This window comes from Musa acuminata, chromosome BXJ2-9, assembly GCF_036884655.1.
Source record: "Musa acuminata AAA Group cultivar baxijiao chromosome BXJ2-9, Cavendish_Baxijiao_AAA, whole genome shotgun sequence".
In the NCBI taxonomy this organism is placed as follows: domain Eukaryota; kingdom Viridiplantae; phylum Streptophyta; class Magnoliopsida; order Zingiberales; family Musaceae; genus Musa; species Musa acuminata.
Genome location: NC_088346.1, coordinates 45,856,895 through 45,877,830, shown reverse-complemented (window position 1 = coordinate 45,877,830; position 20,936 = coordinate 45,856,895). Strand labels below are relative to the sequence as shown.

Genomic DNA, 20,936 nt, shown 5'->3' with positions numbered 1-20,936 from the left:
ACCTGTCAGAACTCCTTCTAACTCAGTGAATTATTATCTCTGTAATAATTCACTCGACTCATCGACTACGGAAGTACTAGGCCACTACGCCGTAGTCCCCAGACGATACAGGGGAATCCAATCCATTGGACCTGTCTGTCCTCAGTTACCATGTACCTATAGTCCCTCATCCATCTAATATCCCAGAGACCGTATATCGAGCATGGTGCTGTCAGACCCATACGGTTTCTACTCGAGTCTCGCTCTAATCGGATTCTCCCGGAGAACTCTTTCTCTCTCAACCCGAATGACCCTGGCCAGGGATTTGTCTGAGCAAGAACACATGGGATATTCCTCTCATGATACCGAGAGTGGATGATCCTCTATCGACACTCAATAGCCCTCGTAAGGTCGACTACCACTCCCAATGACCAGCTGTACTAGATCTGGGAACAGCCAAACCTATAAGTCTGGTATCAAAGAGTGGAGCACTCATACAGGACATCCTTGGTGTCTCAAGTCTAAGAACCAGATACACCACTAGGACTACGGAATCGTTGTCTGACAATAAGGCATCATCAACCATCCAGCATTCCGTAAGCGGATCAATCAGTGAACTCATTCTCCAATGAGCACATGTACTGTATCCCTAGTGTCCCTACACGAGCAGCTATGAGACCAGCTGCATCCATCATATGGACGGGAATACAGCACACCAGTCTATCCGGTTATCACGATGTCCCTCTCGAGTAACCTATGACCGGGATTATTTAGGATATGTGTTTAAAGGTGAATCGATCTCATTATCGTGATCTCATCACGATCCGATTCCCATTGCACAAATCCAAGGACATCACAATATATATGCATTTATGCAATAGTTATAAAGTGATATACGCCAAAATATAATAAGCAAAAAGATTCTGTATCAAGTCACACGTGCCATCACTCACGTGATTGGCTTGCTGGGCACTTATGACTAGCAGGTCGATGGTAATATGTTTCATGCGTGAGTAGAACACTGGATTGACACATAAGTAGATAGCTCCAACATTGTCATAATATATTGTAGGAGTATGGGTAGAGCTGACTTTGAGTTCCTTGAGGAGATTTGTGACCCAATTGAGTTTAGCAGCAGCGGTAGCAATAGAATGATATTTAGCTTCAGTTGTAGACCGAGCCACTATCTTTTGCTTCTTAGAACTCCAACTAATTGGATTAGACCCAAGAAAGACGATATACCCTGACGTGGTGGTTCTATCATCAAAGTGTCCCGCCCAATCAGCATCAACAAAGACATGGAGATAAAGTGGAGTGGTTTTGTAGAAAAAGAGACCATGATTAAGGGTGTCTTTAAGATACCACAAAATTCATTTAACCGTAGACCAACGCATAGCAGAAGGATGGTGCATGTATTGAGATAATTTATTGACTGCAAATGAGATATCTGAACGGGTGAGAGCCAAGTACTGTAAGGAGCCAAGTACATGTCAGTATTGAGTTGAGTCCGTGGTAGGGCTGCCATCACATATAATTTGAGTGATTTATTAGTAGAGAGAGGAGTAGTAACTTCTTTTGCATCCTGCATATTTGTCTTTTATAATAAATCTTGAATATACTATCTCTCACGAATATACTTTCTCTGTGAGAGGAGGAGATCTGAGGATGTAAATGTTGCTTCCACTCCCTAGCTCAAGGGTCCTAAATCCTTGAGGGAGAATCAATCAACCAATTGCTTTAAAAATGTTTGAATTTCCAAGGGATCATTGCCTATAACAATAATATCATCTACATATACTAGAAGATATATTGTATTTCCATGTTATTGTCGTAGGAATAAAGAGATATCAGACTTGGAGTTGATGAAGCCAGTTGATATAAAAAACGATCCAAGTTCAATATACCAAGCTCTTGGAGCTTGATGGAGTCCATAAATGGCTTTTTGTAATTTGCAGACATGTCTCGGATACTGGTGATGAACAAAGCTAAGGGGTTGCTGCATAAAGACATCTTCAGTTAGAGTCCCCTATAAAAAGGCATTGTTAATATCCAGTTGTCGTAAATGCCAGCCTTTGGAGATAGCCAAACTTAGAATAAGGCGAATTGTTGTAGGTTTAACTATAGGACTAAAAGTCTTTGTGAAGTCAACTCCAGATCATTGATGAAACCATTTGACTACTAATCGTGCTTTATATCGAGCAATGGACCTGTTGGGGTTCCGTTTAATTCGGAAGACCCATTTACACCCGATGATGTTTTGTGTAGGATGAAAAGGTACAAGAGTCCATATGGAGTTATGGAGTAGAGCATCATATTTTTCACACATGGCTTTACGCTAGTGAGGAGATTTTTGGACTTGAGTAATTGTGGTGGGTTCATTGGTCTCGGGAGAGGATTTGGTGATAGCATGCAGGTCGAGAACCTAACGTGGTTTAAAGATACCACTTTTTGAGCGTGGTGTCATTAGATGTCTAGGAACTGTAAGTTGTGTTATTGGTATGGGTGGTGGAGATGCGTCAACAGGGGTCGGGATAGGCTGAAGTATATCAGTGGCACTAGATAAAGAAGGTTATTGTATTTCTGAGGATATTACTTTAGTAGTAGGGGAGGCTTGTGAAGAAGGAAGAGAAGGAATGAAGGGAGTGGGGAGCTGTTGAACCGGGAGAATAAAAGAGTGTGGATCTTGAAGAAAAGGACTGGATGGTGTGGGAAGAAGTTTGTTTGAGGGGATTGATAGAATACTCCAATGATGTATAGTTGTTAGAGTGGCCTGTATGGGAGAAGACTCATGGTTTTGAAATAGAAAGGCAGACTCCACAAAAACACCATAACGTGAAATAAAGACTTTTTGAGTTTTTGGTTCGTAGCACCAAAAGGCATTATGTTCAAGAGAATATCCTATGAAGATGCAAGGTTTACATCTTGGCGCTATCTTGTGTGGGGCATAGGGACGTAGTCCATGGATAACATAAACAACTAAATATTTTAAGTTTTTGAAGGTTTGGAGATTTAAAAAATAATTTTTCAAATGGAGACTGGTATTGGAGAATTGGAGTGAACAGACTATTAATAAGATAGACGGCAGCTTGAAAGGCGATAGACCAAAAGGTTGTTGGCATGGAGGCTTGATGTAGAAGTGTGAGACCAGTTTCTACGATATATCGATGTTTGCGTTCAGCAGAGCCTACTAGTTGAAGAGTGTGTAGAGGTGACTTAAGGTGTTGGATGCCACAGGCAGAGAGATAGGATGTGAGGGCTTGATATTCACCTCCACCATCAGAGTAGACTGAAAGAAGTTTGCAACCAGCTTTTTAAAGTTGGTGAAGATTGTTGAAACTTCTTATTTATGACGAAGAGGGTATATCTATGTGTACTTAGTAAAATAGTCTATAAAAATAACATAAAATCTAAATTTATCAAAAGAAGTGACGGGAGCAGGGCCCCAAATATCAGTATAACTAATTTCAAATGGTTTAGAACATGATATGGAGGAAGTATCAAAAGGAAGTCTGACTTTTATTATTGAGACACGTATCACAATAAGTGAGAATGCTATTGTTTGTCAGAGTTGGAAGAGAATAACAAGAGAGTAATTTATTTTGGATAGAGAGAGAGGATGATCGAGATGACGATGCCACACATCAATTGGAGCTGCAACTGAGGAGTAAGCAATGGGCAATTTTTTTTGTGGAACTAACAGTCATTCATAAACATTATCTTTATTCTGACCTTAGATCAAGGATACCCCCGTGCTCAAATCCTTGACAAGAAAAGAGTTATGAAAGAATTCAATGGATGTATTATTTTGTTTGCAAAATTGAGAAACGAAAATAAGATTTTGTTTAATGTAAGGTGCACATAAAACATCATCGAGTGTAAAAGTTGTGGTAAGTGAATTAAGCAATGTGGAACCAGTATGAGTAATAGAAATTCTTTTACCGTCATCGATGATGATGTCCTCATTTCCACAATAGTTGTTATGGATTGACAAGTTCTGGAGATCAGAGGTGATGTGGTGGGATGCGTTAGAATCCACGATCCAATTATGATCATTCGTGTTTGGAGTAGTCATGAGATTTGCTTGAGGCCAATGTGATTGAGCAAGAAATCTAGGTCGAGATCGATAGGCCTTTGCAGAGTGACCGACTTTATCACATAGTTGGCAAATAACTCTTTGTTGGTTTGTGTGTTGAGGGTGCTAGGACTGCTGATGATTGAAGTAGCCACCTTGGTTGTTGTGATTGGAATGTTGATGAAGAGGAGGGATGTTTTGGTTGAAGCTCATAGGTTCAAAAGGCATCTTGGTAAAACCTTTGTTGACAATCTTGTTATATAGATTGCCCCTCCTCATAGATTTGTGATTGACTTAAGCTGTGATGGATGGTCCTGGTAGTTTGTCGTCGCACTTTAGAAATATCTCAAAGTAAGTCAGCTTATCGTAGAGTTCTTCGAAGGACACCGGTGAATCACATGCCCATATTGCTGCTGCCAATTCCTTGTACTCGTCTTCTAGGCCATTGAGGATATGGACTGCAACTTGTTTATCACTAAGGGAATGACCTATCAAGGCTAAGTTATCAATGATAATCTTTATATTCTGTAGATAATCAGCAATAGTACTTCCCTCTTGTTTTATCTTCATGACCATCGGGCTCGGGTCATATTCAATTGTAAGACCAACAAAACTATCAGTTTAATCTTCCGAGCCAAGCTGAAATTTGACATTGCAGATGATCAGTCCACATTAATATCACATCCACCACATTAATATCTCACATAAGTCCACTTTGTTTCTCCTTCTTTGTTTTTGAACATAGAATTATTGATAACTAAATATATCTTCATGTAGTTTTGGAAAATGTGAATAACAACATTAATAATTATGATCCGTGGTCCTTTAATCTGACTTGAGAGCCGGTCTAAAGTCATTATTTAAAATTTCATAAGATCCTGTCCAAAATTATTATTTAAATTTGATGTGAAATTACATCGTGAATAATAACAATCAAGTGGACTCGGAGGGAGCGGCATAAAATCGCAATACTAGATTTACGAATTGGCATGTTAAAAGGATTGGTTGAGTTATTAGAGCTTTAGTTGAGTTATTGAAGGTTTCATTGTCGTGTTAAGGGATTGTTGATGCACGTCCATGACCCTCTTAGATTATGTTTATCGATGTTTTTTTGATGATTTTTTAAGATACAAATTGTACAAGCTGTGAAGTGTCTTGTTTGGTTGGTTGGAAGCATAGGGGTCGAAACAATCTATTTGCTCTATTATGGCACATATTTGCAGATATTAGATCATATAAGTTAGTGAAGCACAAGAATTTCCCTCTTGTTTATAATAGGGTGACTTAGAAGTTGGCATGTAGAGTTAGACTTATTATTATCGGATGGGCCTACGATGTGTTCAAAAGTCGAAAATGTTATCAATGAGACGCATCACATTATTAGTAGTGACAGAAGATAGACTTTATTTCACACTACTCAAACACACACCCAACTCAAACATAGATGCCAGTAACAGACATTGGCATCCTTATTCATCATGGCACACAAGGATTGGCTAAGCCAGCATCACGTAGACTCCAAATGCAGTGAGATACTCTTCAGTTGCATGGCCAAAGAAGCCCTTAATCTCGTCATATTCTACATTGACTTCGAAAAAGGTTCCACCCCCACCTCCATATGGACCGTATGTCTTTGCAAGATTGGTGGTAAACGTGAGTTGAGATACACATGGAAATTCAGAACAGTCGTGTTTGACATACCCAGAAACGGAGGTGAGGTATTCATCTTGCATGAGAGTAAACTGCGAGGCAATTAGAGCGATGATACATTTAGCGACTTATATATTTCATAGCAGGTATTAGAAGGAGGGAGGGGAAGGCAAAAGAATAGATGCATGGAGGTTGGAGAGGCATGCCTGGAATAGTTCACCGCCGGGGCCTCCATATCTGGGAGTTACGCGAGTGGTTCCGTCGATGTCGAAGGTTATCTTAATGGAGTTTACGCATGAAGCAGCGCCAATGCTGATGCCAGTGATTTTGTCTGCAGGTTCCATGGCCCAACGAGACTCGTTGTCGCATGGACATTTGCGGACGCCCCCTCGGGCATGCGCGGCCGTCTTGATATGGTTTGAAGCCTGCACCACCATGCATCATCCATCACAAACCACATAGAGTAGAATAGAAACTGCAGTACTACATAATAGATAGGCCTCCATCTAAAGGAAGCAAAGCTATATTCTTTCGGTGGAGGCAGAGTATCTATATAGCGTCTCTCTCACCATCAGCGAGCTTATGAATGAAGGAACTCCTCTCACACCGGATGATATGCAAACACAGTCGACTCGATGGGGGGAGAGAGGATGGATGGGGGGGTATTTATAGAACCAAAAGGTGCATCAAGTTGTCCAATATTTATGTACGAATGGAACTTGTATTACTTAAAGCATTTGATTCATATTGACCATTTATAGGTTGGATTACTTAAAATATGACTTCCAAGTAGTCAATCTCAATCCAAAGTCGGTATAAATATTATCACTCCATGCTCATGTTCGTTTATAATACGAATGGCTTGCATTAACTCTTTATACGAATGATCCTTTCTTTTACGTGTATTAACATCAAGCAGTCTTTGTTTTTTCTCTGTTTCTTTCCTTCCTTTTCAGTGTAGAAATGTTGTCGGTTCAAACATGATTGTACGATATCTTAACACCGCCTTCTTACCTTTGAATCCAAACTGAACAAAACAAATAGGGCTGATCATTTTCCACTGCATGCTGATCAGAAGACTCCCAGGTGTATTTTTACTATTTTATTTTGATTAAAGAACTTTTAAGAAAAATACTCTTCTAGTCTTTTATTATGAATTTATGTTTGTCTCCTTGACCAATGGGCTTCGGTCATATTTAATTAAAATACCAGAAAAACAATACTATGGGCTTAATCTTCCAAGCCAAACTAGTGAAATTTGACACCATAGATGATCCATTCCCAATTCCCCACATTAGTATATCTATCTTGTATATGGAAATAATGAATCTATTATTTCATAGTGTTTTAACAGACTCCAAGCCAAACTAGTGAAATTTGACATTGTAAATGATCCATTCCCATTCACCACACATTAGTATATCTATCCTGTATCTGAAAACAATGAATCCATTGTTTCAAACTTTTTTAACAGACTTACTATTGGAAATTTCAAGTTTCGAGTAGTAATAGAAGTTGAATTTAAACCAACTGTTACCTATCCGATGGAGATACATGATTGTGCCAATAGTTTTACTATATTTGAATCAATATTTTAGCTTATATTTTTTTTTGTATCTTCTTAAATATCATAACAATAATATGAGAACAACATAAAAAAGTTTTTTTTAATATTTTTTCTATTATTTTTGTGTTTGGATCGGAAAAATCGATAACATTAAGATAAATTCATAAATGACTTTTCAACATTGCTTTGCTGGTCTTTTAATTAAATATGAGCAAAGCTCAATATCTAAAAGACAAACATAAATGCATAATAAAAGACTTGAAGAGTATTATTCTTCTATCAACTCTTGAATAATGACTTTGATATCATATTAATTTTAATGACTCTCAACAAGATTAGTATGGAATTCTTCCAAACACATAAATGGTCATTTTGAAGGTTTGAATAGTTTTTAGATTAAGATGTCATTCATGTGATCCACACATGAATGTATCTATTGAATATACGCTCGATTTAAATTTAATATTGACTATCAATTTTTTTTGAACTAATTATAGATTATCTTATAGTTAAATCTTATTATTATCCTGGTCTCTATACCTAAAAAATTTAAATTGAAATCCTTATAATTATAAAAGTGAAACATCTATATCTATTTACTAATTTTACTAATAGAAACACTAAAATAATATGTAAAAAGATTAAAAAAAAAATTCTTTCTTCGTTATTCTCATATCGTTGTTGTGAAATTTAAGAAGATATAAAAAAAATATAAACTAAAATCTTGATTCAAATATAGTAAAACTATTGGCATAATCATGTATCTCCATCAACATGTATAGGATTGGTAACAATTGGTTTAAAATTCAACCTTGAACTTTCCAACAGTAAGTATGTTAAAAAATTATTAAATAATAGTATGATCATTTGAAGGATTCATTATTTTCAGAAACAATACTAATGTGGTGAATGGGAATGGATCGTCTACGTAATCTTTTAATTAAATATGACTGAAGCCCAATGATCTAGCAGACAAACATAAATTCATAATGAAAGACTAGAAGAGTATTATTCTTCCTAGTTCTTTAATAAAAATAAAATAGTAAAAGACTCCCGAGAGTCTTCTGATCAGCTTGAATTAATAGTGAAATCCACATTGGTTCTTAAATTTTTAAAACCATGGAAAACTCTTTCCAGTTCTCTCTCCTAAAAACCATGGAAAACCACAGTGATAAGAGAGAGAGAGAGAGAGAGAGAGAGAGAGAGAGAGAGAGAGAGATTTGGATTAATCGAAGATCAGCATGGAGTGATAATATTTCTATTGACTTGGAAGTCATATTCTAAGTAATCCAACAGACTTAACTATAAATGGTCATTATGAATCAAATGCATAAATTTTTAGGTTTTTGATGATGTTATCCACACATAAACCTGACTAAAAAGAATAAAACAGCAAAGAACTCGATCCTCTCGGTTTAAGTAAAACAATGACTTGGAAGCGGTACCCTTACTGTTTCTTTCTTTCTGTATTGTTGTTACAAGTTCCTTCCATTCATACATAAATATTGGCAACTTGATGCACCTTTTGGTTCTATGAATACCCCCCTATCCATCCATCCTCTCTCTCCCCATCGAGTCGAGTGTGTTTGCATATCATCCGGTGTGAAAGGAGTTCCTTCATTCAATAGCTCGCTGATGGTGAGAGAGAGAGACGCTATATAGATACTCTGCCTCCACCGAAAGAATATAGCTTTGCTTCCTTTAGAGGGAGGCCTATCTATTATGTAGTACTGCAGTTTCTATTCTAACACTATGTGGTTTGTGATGGATGATGCATGGTGGTGCAGGCTTCCAACCAGATCAAGACGGCCGCGCATGCCCGAGGGGGCGTCCCCAAATGTCCATGCGGCAACGAGTCTCGTTGGGCCATGGAACCTGCAGACAAAATCACTGGCATCAGCATTGGCGCTGCTTCATGCGTAAACTCCATTAAGATAACCTTCGACATCGACGGAACCACTCGCGTGACTCCCAGATATGGAGGCCCCGGCGGTGAACTATTCCAGGCATGCCTCTCCGACCTCCATCCATCCATGCATCTATTCTTTTGCCTTCCCCTCCCTCCTACTAATACCTGCTATCAAATATATAAGTCGCTAAATGTATCATCGCTCTAATTGCCTCGCAGTTTACTCTCATGCAAGATGAATACCTCACCTCCGTTTCTGGGTATGTCAAACACGACTGTTCTGAATTTCCATGTGTATCTCAACTCACGTTTACCACCAATCTTGCAAAGACATACGGTCCATATGGAGGTGGGGGTGGAACCTTTTTCGAAGTCAACGTAGAATATGACGAGATTAAGGGCTTCTTTGGTCATGCAACTGAAGAGTATCTCACTGCATTTGGAGTCTACGTGATGCTGGCTTAGCCAATCCTTGTGTGCCATGATGAATAAGGATGCCAATGTCTGTTACTGGCATCTATGTTTGAGTTGGGTGTGTGTTTGAGTAGTGTGAAATAAAGTCTATCTTCTGTCACTACTAATAATATGATGCGTCTCATTGATAATATTTTTGACTTTTGAACACATCGTAGGCCCATCCGATACTAATAAGTCTAACTCAACATGCCAACTTGTAAGTCACCCTATTATAAACAAAGAGGAAAATTCTTGTGCTTCACTAACTTATATGATCTAATATCTACATTTTCATACCTTAATAGAATAATATCATAAACACTCAGTTGAAATCGCAATAACATTATCATAAAAATAAATATGATAAATCAAGTTTGACTAGATTATTTAAGTTCATAATAAAGTCTTTTATAATACAAAACAGTATCGCTTGGTAATTATGTCAGTATCGACACAGATATAGAGTGACCCTTACCTATTGTTGCTGTTCTTTTCATCCACGATAATCACCCGTGACTCTCAGTGATGCTATTGTCCTCTTATTATCTTTTATTTTTATATTTTCGTTGATAAATTAATCACATTATGATACATAGATTGAATTTAGAGATATCAATGTAATGTTTTAAAATATAAAGATTAAAATATTAAAGATAATTATCTAAAGAGATAAAATATAATTAGCTCTTCAATCTCATATAAGCATTATCATGATCATCTATCTGATTGATTATACATGCCATTCAAAGATTGCACCAAGCCATCTTTAAATGTTTGGTTCAACCATGTGTAAGCGCCACGTGGATCAAATATATAATGATATAAAAGGTAAATCCCGTGATAACATATGTCTAGGATGATACAAATAAGTCAACCATTCATGCGAGTATTTATTAATGGACGTCGAATAGCCCAACACAAAAGCCCAATATTGGAATAATTTGGCCCAACCCAAGCCCATTAAAATTTGCGCTGCCTCTCGATGCTTCATATCATGTTGATCTCAGCCGTTAAGTTATTATCTTAATCTAATCGTGGCCGCTCATGCTTCCACGGTAGTTGTTTTATATCGCCGCTTAGAAACGATGTGTCCCTGGGAAGAGGCCCGAGCATAACAATGGCCTCCGCCGTCTCCACCGCCGCCTTCCCATGCCCTAACCCTACCCTCTTCCTCCGCCACCGGCCCTTTCCACCGCCTTCTCTGCTCCGCCTCCCCCACCGCTCTCCGCGCCCCGGAGACCTCCGTCTCCGCGCTCGCGCCACCGTCACCCCCCGTTCGCCCTCGTCCCTCCTATCCGACTCCACTCGGACACTCGCATCCCTCCTCGCCCTCGCCCTCTCCGCCTCCAAGGCCGTCCTCTCCGGCGTCCGTCGCCTCGCCGAGCGCGCCGCCGTGGCGGCCGCTCCCTCCCCGGACGAGCTCGCCGAGCTCCGCTCCATCCAAGGCAACCTGGCCTGGGCGGCCGGGCCCCTCTTCTTCGCCGCGCGCCGGATGAAGCGGCCGTCGGGATACCTCAACACCCCGCTCACCGTAGTCGCGGCGGGGATGGCGAAATGGTTGGACATCTACAGCGGAGTGTTGATGGTGAGGGTACTTCTGAGCTGGTTCCCCAACATCCCTTGGGATCGCCAGCCTCTGTCGGCGATCCGGGACCTGTGCGACCCGTACCTCAACCTCTTCAGGAACATCATCCCGCCGGTCTTTGATACCCTCGATGTCAGCCCCCTTCTGGCTTTCGCTGTCTTGGGGACTCTTGGATCGATCTTGAACAACAGCCGGGGAACGTATTGAGGAGGCGACAGGGAAAAAGTATGTTCATTCATCTCTTTCATTGAACACATCTTTGATTTGTTGGATTATATGTGTCCAATAGCTGCCATGCTTGAATTTGGATTGGTGAAGATTACTTAACATTGTTTGCTTGTAGAGAAGTGAGGTGAACATGGATTTATGAATTAAATATACTTGGTTGTTATGCAATTGTTTAGAAGCTCTTCTTGTCTTGTTAAGTATGCATATCTATCTTACTTAATTGCTACTTAAAATGGAGGATTTATTCTTTGTAGCCACCCGAGTTGACGCATAACTTACTTAATTGTCACCTGGAATGGAGGACGTGTTCTATGCAGTCACCAGTGTGCTCTGATAAAAACCAGAAAAGGAAATCCTTGTTGCTAATATCCTTGTTTTATTTTTGTAATATTTAGAAAAATTACTTCTAAATGTGGAATATAAGTAATCTGCTGATGGAAACCTTCCACTTGAATTTTCTGTATTCTTTTTCTCTTTCTTTAATTTTGCGATTATTAACTTATTCTTGGCTGAAAAGGTTGACCCAGTGACATGCCTCCAATCAGTCCAACTGATTCTTGATTCTTGATGTGGATTCTTGAGCTTTCAAAGAGCATTATTCTTTTGTGATCTAAGTGATTGAGGTTCAAGTAATGGAATCAGCTTCTCTCTCTCTCTCTCTCTCTCTCTCTCTCTCTCTATATATATATATATATATATATATATATATATAACAATAACAACAATAAACAAAACCGTAAACCCCAACTATTTGGGGTTGGCTACATGGATCTTTTGTCTCCATCTGACACCGATATGATGGGTCGCTATATGTGTGTATAGAAGTAATGCCACGTGCATTGAAATTTTTGAACCTCACATTTACAGGAGCTTAGTGCACTGTGTTTGCCCTATCTTTAAGCTTTCATGTCTTATTTCTGCAAAATAACTTTTAGAAATTATACTCTTATGAAGTACAATAGCCAAGTTATTAGATCCAAGGAAGTCAGTTTGTTCTAGATGGGTACAACACAGGTGGTACGTACTAGTCCAATTGTGAACCTATATGTGGATCGCCTTGTTGCTGGTGGTCTGGTCCAATTCAATATAAAAATAAAAATAAAACCTAAACATTGATTAAGGCTTGTGAATGCGAGCCCTCTTCTCGCAGGTCACATGTAATCAATGTTGCCACTGTTGTCATTTGATGTCATCGTTGCTGTTGTTTGCCTCACCATTGTCATTCGATGTCGTTGCCACCTACTTCCTTGGTAGGCCCTCGTCTCTTCTCTTCTCCTCTACCACTCTCTTATTCCTTTGTCTTCCTCCTCCATTGCCTTTTCTTCTTCTTGCTTCCTTCATCACTTCTTTTTCTTTCTTCCTCCTCTATAGCTCCCTCTTCTTCTATTTTCTTCCTGTTTCTCTTCCTCCACCGCCTTCTCATCTTCCTTCCTATTCGTTTTTCTCCCTCCCTCTTCCACTATGCCTTCCTCCTTTTCTTTTTTTTTCATCTTCAAAACATCGAAACACTAGAATGTATCGATGTACTGTCTGTGTCAACAGATTGGTGCCAACTGATACACATTGGTTCGGCCAGCAATCGCTATGGGTCCGGTACATGATTAATGTGACTACCACCTATAAAAACCTAAAGTATTGGCATCCATGCCCATTCTATATCTGATTCATATCCTTCTATATTCTAAACAACTATGGTCACAGAATTTACAGCTTCTGTTTTTCATTTTCTGTTTTAATGTAATGTTTTCTTGTATGGTAAACCTCATCACTTCTGTTGCAGGACGTTGAGTAGATGAGCGAGTTTCTTGCAGGTTAAATGATGTCCGTGTCTAGTTTTCCAGGTAAAGTTATCACAGAAGTGCAATATAAAGTGTCACAGGTAGCAAGTAGATCATGATCAACATCATTGGGTTTCGTTGGCAAGAATCAACTCAAGGTTAGATGATGAGCTTATGTTGGTATTGTATCCAGATGCACTCGAAGACATGGAAGCCACTCTGTGTATGGTTGTGTTGCTTGGTCTGTCCCCCAACAGTTTGTTTGAGCATATCATGAATTGAATCCTTATAATACCTTTTTTTCTTTTAATGAATTATTTTATACATATATAGCAGTGTATTATGGTCTTGTTGGATGAAGAAATGGAACAACGGACTTGATTCCAATCAAGCAGTGATCACAAGAGTCTATATTTTGCAGCTTCAACAAAGGCCACAGTGACCGGTGGATGGGCTCATGGGAGCAATTTTGCAAGGTAAAGAAAAAGAAACTTGGCATGCACTTCTGGATGCAGTTAATATGAGAAATGATGTGGTGGAAATTAATGTATAAACCATCGAGACTTCAGAATAGCTGACCAAACTCCGGAAATGTTCATCTCCTCCCTTTGTTTGGGATTTGGCCGGAGGATTTTTCCCTGGCAGCCAAACTTCCGATCGATGCTGGAGCAATTCCAAAGTGCACCGGCCTGGATCCGTCTTCAAGAGTTGCCGGTGGAGTATTGGCACCGGAAGGGGGTGCTGCAGATTGCTTCCGTAGTAGGCAGACCCCTTCGCTTAGACGAAAAATCCGTCTCGATGGAGAGGGGAAAGTATGTGTGGGTTTGCATCGCGTTGGATCTTTCACTCCGAAGAAGCAGGGAGTCTGGTTGGGGTTTGAAAGATCCACCGCAGCTTTATACTTAGAACTGTCCACATTTTTCATCTCATCAACTCATTCAATAATGTAAAAGTCTCTCACGTAGAGAGAGAAAGAGGCGAATCAGTGTGCTAATTGGCTTGCTAATCAATAATCTAATTATGTCCTTCACAACATTGGCTAGTAGAATCCCTACCAAAGCACTTTTAATGCAAGAGTTCACCCACCTCGTGCATCTCCGTGAGTATTCTCTTGGCCTTTTAGGGTATTAAGTATCTAAGGAATATTGGCTGAAAAACCAACGATATAGACAATCATTAATTATGCAATATCATGCTTGATGATTCTTAACTCTTCGTGCTGTCATGGGGTCAATTGAGAGTGTCTCATCTTTTTTGTAGCACAAGATCTCGTATATTCAACTCGGTTGCTCTTTGACCATAGACACATTATGCTTTTCAATAGTTCAGGTCAATAGTGCCTCGACCAACAACTAGCCCTCCCCCAAAGCTTAAGTGGAGGTTAACTTGGTGAGTGTATCAGCCTCGACATTTTCTACAAGAGGGACTCATAACACATTGAGTTGGGAGAAGCTATGAGTTAACCTCCGTAGCTCGATGAGGTACTTTGCCATAATCATATCTTAGGTTTCGTAGCTCCCCTTCATTTATCTCATAACCAGTTATGAGTTACTGAATATCGTCAAGTTTTAGACCTGAAACTCTCGTGCGAGTTAGAGCCATGATAGAAATGTTTCATATTTGGCCTTATTATTAGAGATTTTGAATTCGATCTGAAGAGTTTGTTCATACACCTACTTGTTCAGGGCCTTCAAAATAAGTCTAGCATTACCCCTTTCCGATGTGGCGGAACCATCCATGAATAAAGTATATACATAAAGTGTGTGACTATTGGACTCAGGTGAGAGAGTTAGCTCTGAGATAAAATCTATCAATGCTTGAGCCTTTATGACAATCCTCGATATATTTCAAATGTCAAACTTACCCATCGTCTATATACACCTTGATATTCCTTGCAATCTAGTGCTTGAACATCTTGTTCACTATCCTTTAGTATGACGTGTCCATATTTTTCAATCTAAATAGTATAACTTAGATAGCAATATGTCTCAATCTATGATAAAAAGGGTATGTTCTCGATGATCCTATAGTGTCATCCTTATTTAACTATATCCCGAGAATGCATCCATATAGGTGAGGAGCTCGTAACATTAACCAACTAATCGATTTGGGGGAGAGGGTAATTGTCCTTAAGACATGCCTTATTAAGATCGGTATAATCAATATATATCCTTTAATTTTTATTAGACTTTTTAACTAGTATAACATTAGCAAGCCACTAGGGGTGCTGCATGTCAGCAATAAAGTTCTATCCTAACAGCTTATCTATTTCATCGCTAATCGCCTATGATCGATTAGGAACAAACTTGTGAGACTTTTGCTATACCGTCCGAGCCTCGAGAGAGATGTTCAGGTAGTGCTAAGCTATATTTGGGCTGATTCTCAACATGTCTCTTAGTAGCCATGCAAATACCTCGGTATTCTCCTTGATAAAATTAATGAATTGCACTCACTTGTCCTCGGGAAATGTTACCCCGATCTTGATAATCTAATAAGGATGGGCCTTGTTTTGGGGTGCTTTGATTAGTGGCTCTATCAGCTCCATATGTGGGAGGGGCTTGGCAAAATTTTGGGGGTTCATCGACGGTGCTTCGGGCTAGACCTTATTCGATAGAGGGATTGCCATTAGATATCACTGGCCTAACTCTCTCTAGTTGCTTATCGACTCTCTGACACCGATCTTTGTTAAAAAATTTATCATCTTATGATAGGTCACTACCCTCAGCTTATTAAGCATGGGTCAGCCTATAATCACATTGTATGCCAAGGGGATGTCGACTACTATGAATTTGGTCATCACGATTTTGGAGTAGAGCTCATCCCTAAACATGACATGCAGGCTCAAAATCCTGAGAGGGGAGGTAGAGTCGCTAATGAACCCCATCGACAAAAAAAGTCATAGGGGTGAGATTGTTAACTTAGAGCCCAAGTTTTTTAAAAGCATTAAAATAGAAGATATCAGCAAAGTTACCTATGCCAATCATGACCTTCTTTACTTAGGCATTAATCATCCTCATGGAGATCACTAAGACATCATTATGGTTTAAGTCGTATACATTATCTCTTTTTCCTTAAGGTTATTTTCAAGTCATCTTCAGACCTCAAGAGCTTTTCGATAGTAGTTTTGATGTAGGCTTTACGACCTGAGTGTTGAATCTCGGATTTTGATGATGAAGTCAATTGTCATTTGTTGTCTAATCTATATGTTGAGATAAGTGTGCAGGATTAACTACGATGAAAGTTAGACATGCAACAAGAGTTGCGCCGGAGTCAAGACAATGATCACGTTGGGAGTTCGAGAGTTCGACGGAAGTTCGGACAGTCGTCGAAGGTTTTGCGGGAATAAATCCGAGAAGTCCATAAGCTTGTCAAAAGAAGCTCGTCGGAACTCGCCAAGTGGATCATCGCAAGTCCAGGAGTTTGCCGGAAGTCCGCAGGAGCATCACCGAGGGTTCATCGGATGATCGACGGAAGTTCGCCGGAAACTCGCCGGAAGAAGCGATTGACGCACCAGAGCAAGCTGCAGAAATTATCTTAGGATTTATCGTAGTTAGCACAATGATTAAGTTGAAAATGGGAGGTGATCCAATTAGCTTAATCTTGGGGCAATTGGGCCCCTGAAAAACCCAAATTGGGCCGAATGGATCTACCCATTCGGACCCTGATTGTTGTGGGAGGTGCAACCGCCCAAGCCAAGAGGTAGCACCGCCTGGGCTAAGTCTCCCAGGGAGACTGGGCAGTGCAACCGCCCCAGCCAGGAGGTAGCACCGCTTGGGCTCAGTCTCCGAGCGAGATTGGGCGGTGCAACCTCCCTTGACAGGAGGTAGCACCGCCTGAGCTCGGTCTTCGAGCTCTGGCAAGCAGTGCAACCGCCCTAGTCAGGAGGTGCAACCGCCTGAGCTCGGTCTTCGAGCTCTGGCAGGCGGTGCAACCGCCCCTGACAGAGGTGGCACCGCCCAGAGGCTCAGTCTTCGAGCTCTGCCATGCAGTGCAACCGCTCCAATTAGGAGGTGCAACCGCCTGATCCCGGAATTCCGGGAATTGATAGTTTTAAGCTCCAAATTTGAACTGGGTTGGGGCCTATAAATACCCCACCCATTCAGCACTGAAAGAGCATAGATACACTCGAAATCTTGATCTCTTTATGTGATTCTTAGAGCTCAAAATTGTTGTAAAGGCCAAAAGTTCTCCTCCCTCTATTCTTCAAAGTTTTGAGTTGTAAAGAGAGAGAAAATTTCTATAAGGGTTGTCTCCTAAGCACGTCAAAAGAAGTGAAACTGTAAAAGGGTGGTTGGCCTTCGCCTATTGAAGGAAGGCCTCTAGTTGACGTCGGTGACCTCGTCGATGGAGGAAGCCAAAAGTGGAGTAGGTCAAGATTGACCGAACCACTCTAAATCTCGGTTTGCATTTACTTTGAGCATATTATCTTTACTGCAAATCTCCTCTGAAGCTTACTGCTTTCTGCACATATACGATCGGGTTTCAAGCTTTGCACTTTCCGAATCAGCGTTTAGACGTAAATATGCTTTTTTGTACGATCATCATATTTCAGATTACGTTTACATTTTGATTTTTACCATAACTGCAAATTGCCTTTATACCCTTGCTTAAACAGCATCTCACCTAATCAAGTGATTTACGAATCAGCATTTAGACGTAAATCAGTTTCTTCGTACGAACGTCGTATTTCAGTTTACGCTTATATTCTGGTTTTCATCATAACTGTAAACTGCCTTCATAGATTGACTTTAACATCATCTTGCTTGATCTTAATTTAAAGTAATCTTAGAATCGGCTTTCAAACAGAAATCGTTTTTATCGTTCGAACGCAGTTTCGTTTTAATCGCAGAAAGTTTTCCGCTGCACTAATTCACCCCCCCCCTCTTAGTACTCTTGATCCTAACACTGAGAAGCTATCTCCTCCTAAGGTAAGTCTACCAATGATGACATCAATTTGCCTCTCCATCGGCCCCTAAGGTCGGGGCGAAGGTTCCTAGTGCCTCCGGACAAACCTCCATAGGTCTCCCCAACAAACGAGTTCCTCAATTTACTCCTTCAAATCGCAACAGTCCTCCGTGTTGTGGCCATAATCAAGGTGGAAGTGATAGTACTTATATTTGTCTCTCCTCTCAATGATATCTTCATCGGTTGAGAGTCTTTCAAGAGCCCTTTTTTATTTATCTGTAAAAAGACTTCAGTTCTAGTCATATTCAAGGAACTCGACTCAGACCTTAGGTGAGGCAACTCAAGTTAGTCATTTCTTATTTACTGTGGTGACCTTGGGGTTGGGGTTAATAATAGTCACTTTTATCTTAGCCTTTTATACGTCTCCTCATACTTACTTGAAACTATTACCTTCGCGATAATATATTAGTTGACCTTCTAGAGCACCTCGAGTATCGTTGTCAGTGGCCTCTCCACCAATTATTAGAAAAAGTAAGAGAGTTTGAGCTCCATTATGAAAGCCTATATTACAAGTGATGGACGAACTTCTTCCATGCCTTGAATCTTATTGGTGAATTGAGTGATGAAGTTGAATAATGTTTCTTCCTCCCCTTACTTAAGTTCGAGAAGCATTACTACTGATGGCCTCGAACACATATTCTTGAGGACGTAGAGCTCAAACTCCTTTGTGAGTTGAGCAAAAGAATCGACCGAAAGGGGATTCAAGTGAGTGTACTATTCTCATGTCATGCCTCTTAACATTGTTAGGAAGGTGTAGCACATTAGGACGTCTAAAGTATCGTATAGTAACATTTGGGTACGAAACGTGGTAGTATGATCCATCGGGTTGGTACTGCCTTCAAAGGCCTCTAATGATAGGAGATAGAAGTTTGTCAAGACTGCTCCTTCTAAATGTTCTAAGCGAATGGGGCTTGACCCAAGACAGGATTGTCCAATCTTTTCTCTTTGGATTGTTGGAACTCTCACTACATCTCTTACATATCTTCTAAGTATTGGTCTATTTGCTGTAGTTAGATCCCAAGGGAGTTATCCATTGAATCTACTAACTAAGTCTTAGATTCGGGTAGAACAAAGTGGTAGTGCAACGGTATACTAAATTTCATGGTTGGGGAGCGGGGTGCTCCCTCAGCCAGTAGTTCTATGGGCCTCGAGCGATCTTAAGATGCTAGCATCACGTAAGGCTATAGGATCCCGATGGGCATCGGAGCCGGTGGAAATTGATGTATTGATCATGATTGAGATAGTGTGTTGCTTGTTGGTCCAAATTAGGTAGGTGCGGGATGATAGCCTATATCATGCCCATTAGCATATACACCTACTCGGTAAGGTTTGGGAGCACCTCAGTATGGATGAGTAGGTGACTCGATGTTTGTCCCCATGGATGAAAGGCCAAGGTCATTGAAGGATGACAGCTATCCTTTTTGAGTAAAAGTGTTATGGGTCAAAGAGAGGGCCTTCTCACTGGAGCGTTCGTCGGGAGGATTTATGGGTGGATATTCCTACAACATAAGACCGTAAATCTAGAGCCAAAAATATTATGAAAAATCATCATTGATGTTTGAGTCAATCCGCTATGGTCTAAACCCAATAACATAGAAGTGTCCAAGGTGATGACTAAGGTAGCTTTGAGGTGATTTTAAGGTCGAAGTATCGAGCTCTCGATGTGTCACCTAGACCAAGGTCGAGGAAAACTTTTTGTCTCAATCTCTCAGACAATCAAGTTAGTGACTGAGGTCTCCTAGTGGGTGTAAGTTTTTTTCTCGGAAAGAGAGCCCTTTGACATTATATCGATTATTAGCTTTTATACATATAATTAGATGGGACAACATGTAATCACCCCAATGTCCCTGTCTTGATATTTTGTCCATATTAGTAGCATGGGAAGACCGTCGTGAATAATCTATCTTAAACTATTATCTATGTAGGTAAACGGGTGAAGAGTGACGTGAACTTTTTTTTTCTATGATAGCTTTCGCTTATATGTCGGATGATGATTGACCATTAATATATTATATATCATATATCTACAGTATGTTAGAAATAGCAATCTCATTAATTGTATAGTTTAGTAGAGTACATACCATTGAAGCCTGTATTATATTGTCCTAATTAAACTAATATGTTGACTTCTCTTATTTACCTAAAAGCAGAGTTGAATGACAGTATATATAGTATAGGAAAACAGCAACTCTACACAATACTATTTCAGATGAAAGAAATTTGTTGCAAAAGAAGATGCACCAAAACCTGAAAGAATTTGGACATTACCAACAATCACTGAGTCTTCATATTTGTTTGTTCTTCAGCATGACTCTTCTAGTTGATTTGACCAGGAGTCTGCTCATGGTCAACATATAACTTGGACCAGAGGTCAACCGCAGCTAAGTCTACATTGGTGTTGACTTGTATTACTTTTTCCAATCAACTATGTGGATGTTGACGACAATATCTCGAGGAAATTTCTTCATCTGGATTTGTGCAGCTTCAGACATTTCACGACATCATCTTTCTTTGGGAGTTTCCAATCAACTATTGCCTTCAATCTCCTGACTTTTACCAAGAAAATGTTGTGTCATCTAGTCAAAGTAGTTCATTCTAAAGGAGGATTCATTCATACATCTTGACATCACTTCTGGACTTCTGGTCCTCTTCATGTACATTGATGACTCTGTTTCTGGTTGCATGAATTCATACCATATATTGTAATAGAGGTGAATCCATTCAATGCCACAAATGTAGGCACTCCA

The 20,936-nt window shown here is 39.9% G+C and overlaps 3 protein-coding genes across 4 annotated transcripts; 2 read left to right on the top strand and 1 right to left on the bottom strand.

Moving 5' to 3' along the window:
* Window positions 1–5,547: 5,547 nt before the first annotated feature.
* LOC135622087 (jacalin-related lectin 3-like) lies at window positions 5,548–6,138 on the bottom strand. Its single transcript, XM_065123727.1, has 2 exons — window positions 5,908–6,138; window positions 5,548–5,793 (listed from the first exon to the last, which is right to left on the bottom strand). Exons 1-2 carry the CDS (start codon window positions 6,136–6,138, stop codon window positions 5,548–5,550), a joined length of 477 nt encoding a protein of 158 aa, XP_064979799.1.
* A 2,618-nt stretch (window positions 6,139–8,756) lies between these two features.
* Window positions 8,757–9,751, top strand: LOC135622155 (jacalin-related lectin 3-like). Its single transcript, XM_065123800.1, has 3 exons — window positions 8,757–8,906; window positions 9,056–9,274; window positions 9,397–9,751. The coding sequence occupies exons 1-3, from the start codon at window positions 8,802–8,804 to the stop codon at window positions 9,640–9,642; spliced, it is 570 nt and encodes a 189-aa protein (XP_064979872.1). The 5' UTR covers window positions 8,757–8,801; the 3' UTR covers window positions 9,643–9,751.
* A 960-nt stretch (window positions 9,752–10,711) lies between these two features.
* On the top strand, window positions 10,712–13,552 carry LOC135623636 (ylmG homolog protein 1-2, chloroplastic-like). Of its 2 annotated transcripts, none has more exons than XM_065126825.1 (2): window positions 10,712–11,443; window positions 13,288–13,552. In XM_065126825.1, the coding sequence occupies exon 1, from the start codon at window positions 10,751–10,753 to the stop codon at window positions 11,423–11,425; it is 675 nt and encodes a 224-aa protein (XP_064982897.1). In that variant the 5' UTR covers window positions 10,712–10,750; the 3' UTR covers window positions 11,426–11,443; window positions 13,288–13,552. The 2 variants fall into 2 exon arrangements, with proteins under 2 accessions (XP_064982897.1, XP_064982896.1); XM_065126824.1 differs by having other exon boundaries at window positions 10,713–11,443; window positions 13,227–13,552.
* Window positions 13,553–20,936: the final 7,384 nt, after the last annotated feature.

Bases quoted from the DNA above. Each gene is read 5' to 3' on its own strand.
- LOC135622087 (XM_065123727.1), bottom strand. From the start codon at position 6,138: ATGGTGGTGCAGGCTTCAAACCATATCAAGACGGCCGCGCATGCCCGA. The intron at 5,794-5,907 runs GCATGCCTCTCC...ATTGCCTCGCAG, and splicing joins CCGGCGGTGAACTATTCCAG to TTTACTCTCATGCAAGATGA.
- LOC135622155 (XM_065123800.1), top strand. From the start codon at position 8,802: ATGAATACCCCCCTATCCATCCATCCTCTCTCTCCCCATCGAGTCGAG. The intron at 8,907-9,055 runs GTGAGAGAGAGA...ATGGTGGTGCAG, and splicing joins CATTCAATAGCTCGCTGATG to GCTTCCAACCAGATCAAGAC. The intron at 9,275-9,396 runs GCATGCCTCTCC...ATTGCCTCGCAG, and splicing joins CCGGCGGTGAACTATTCCAG to TTTACTCTCATGCAAGATGA.
- LOC135623636 (XM_065126825.1), top strand. From the start codon at position 10,751: ATGGCCTCCGCCGTCTCCACCGCCGCCTTCCCATGCCCTAACCCTACC.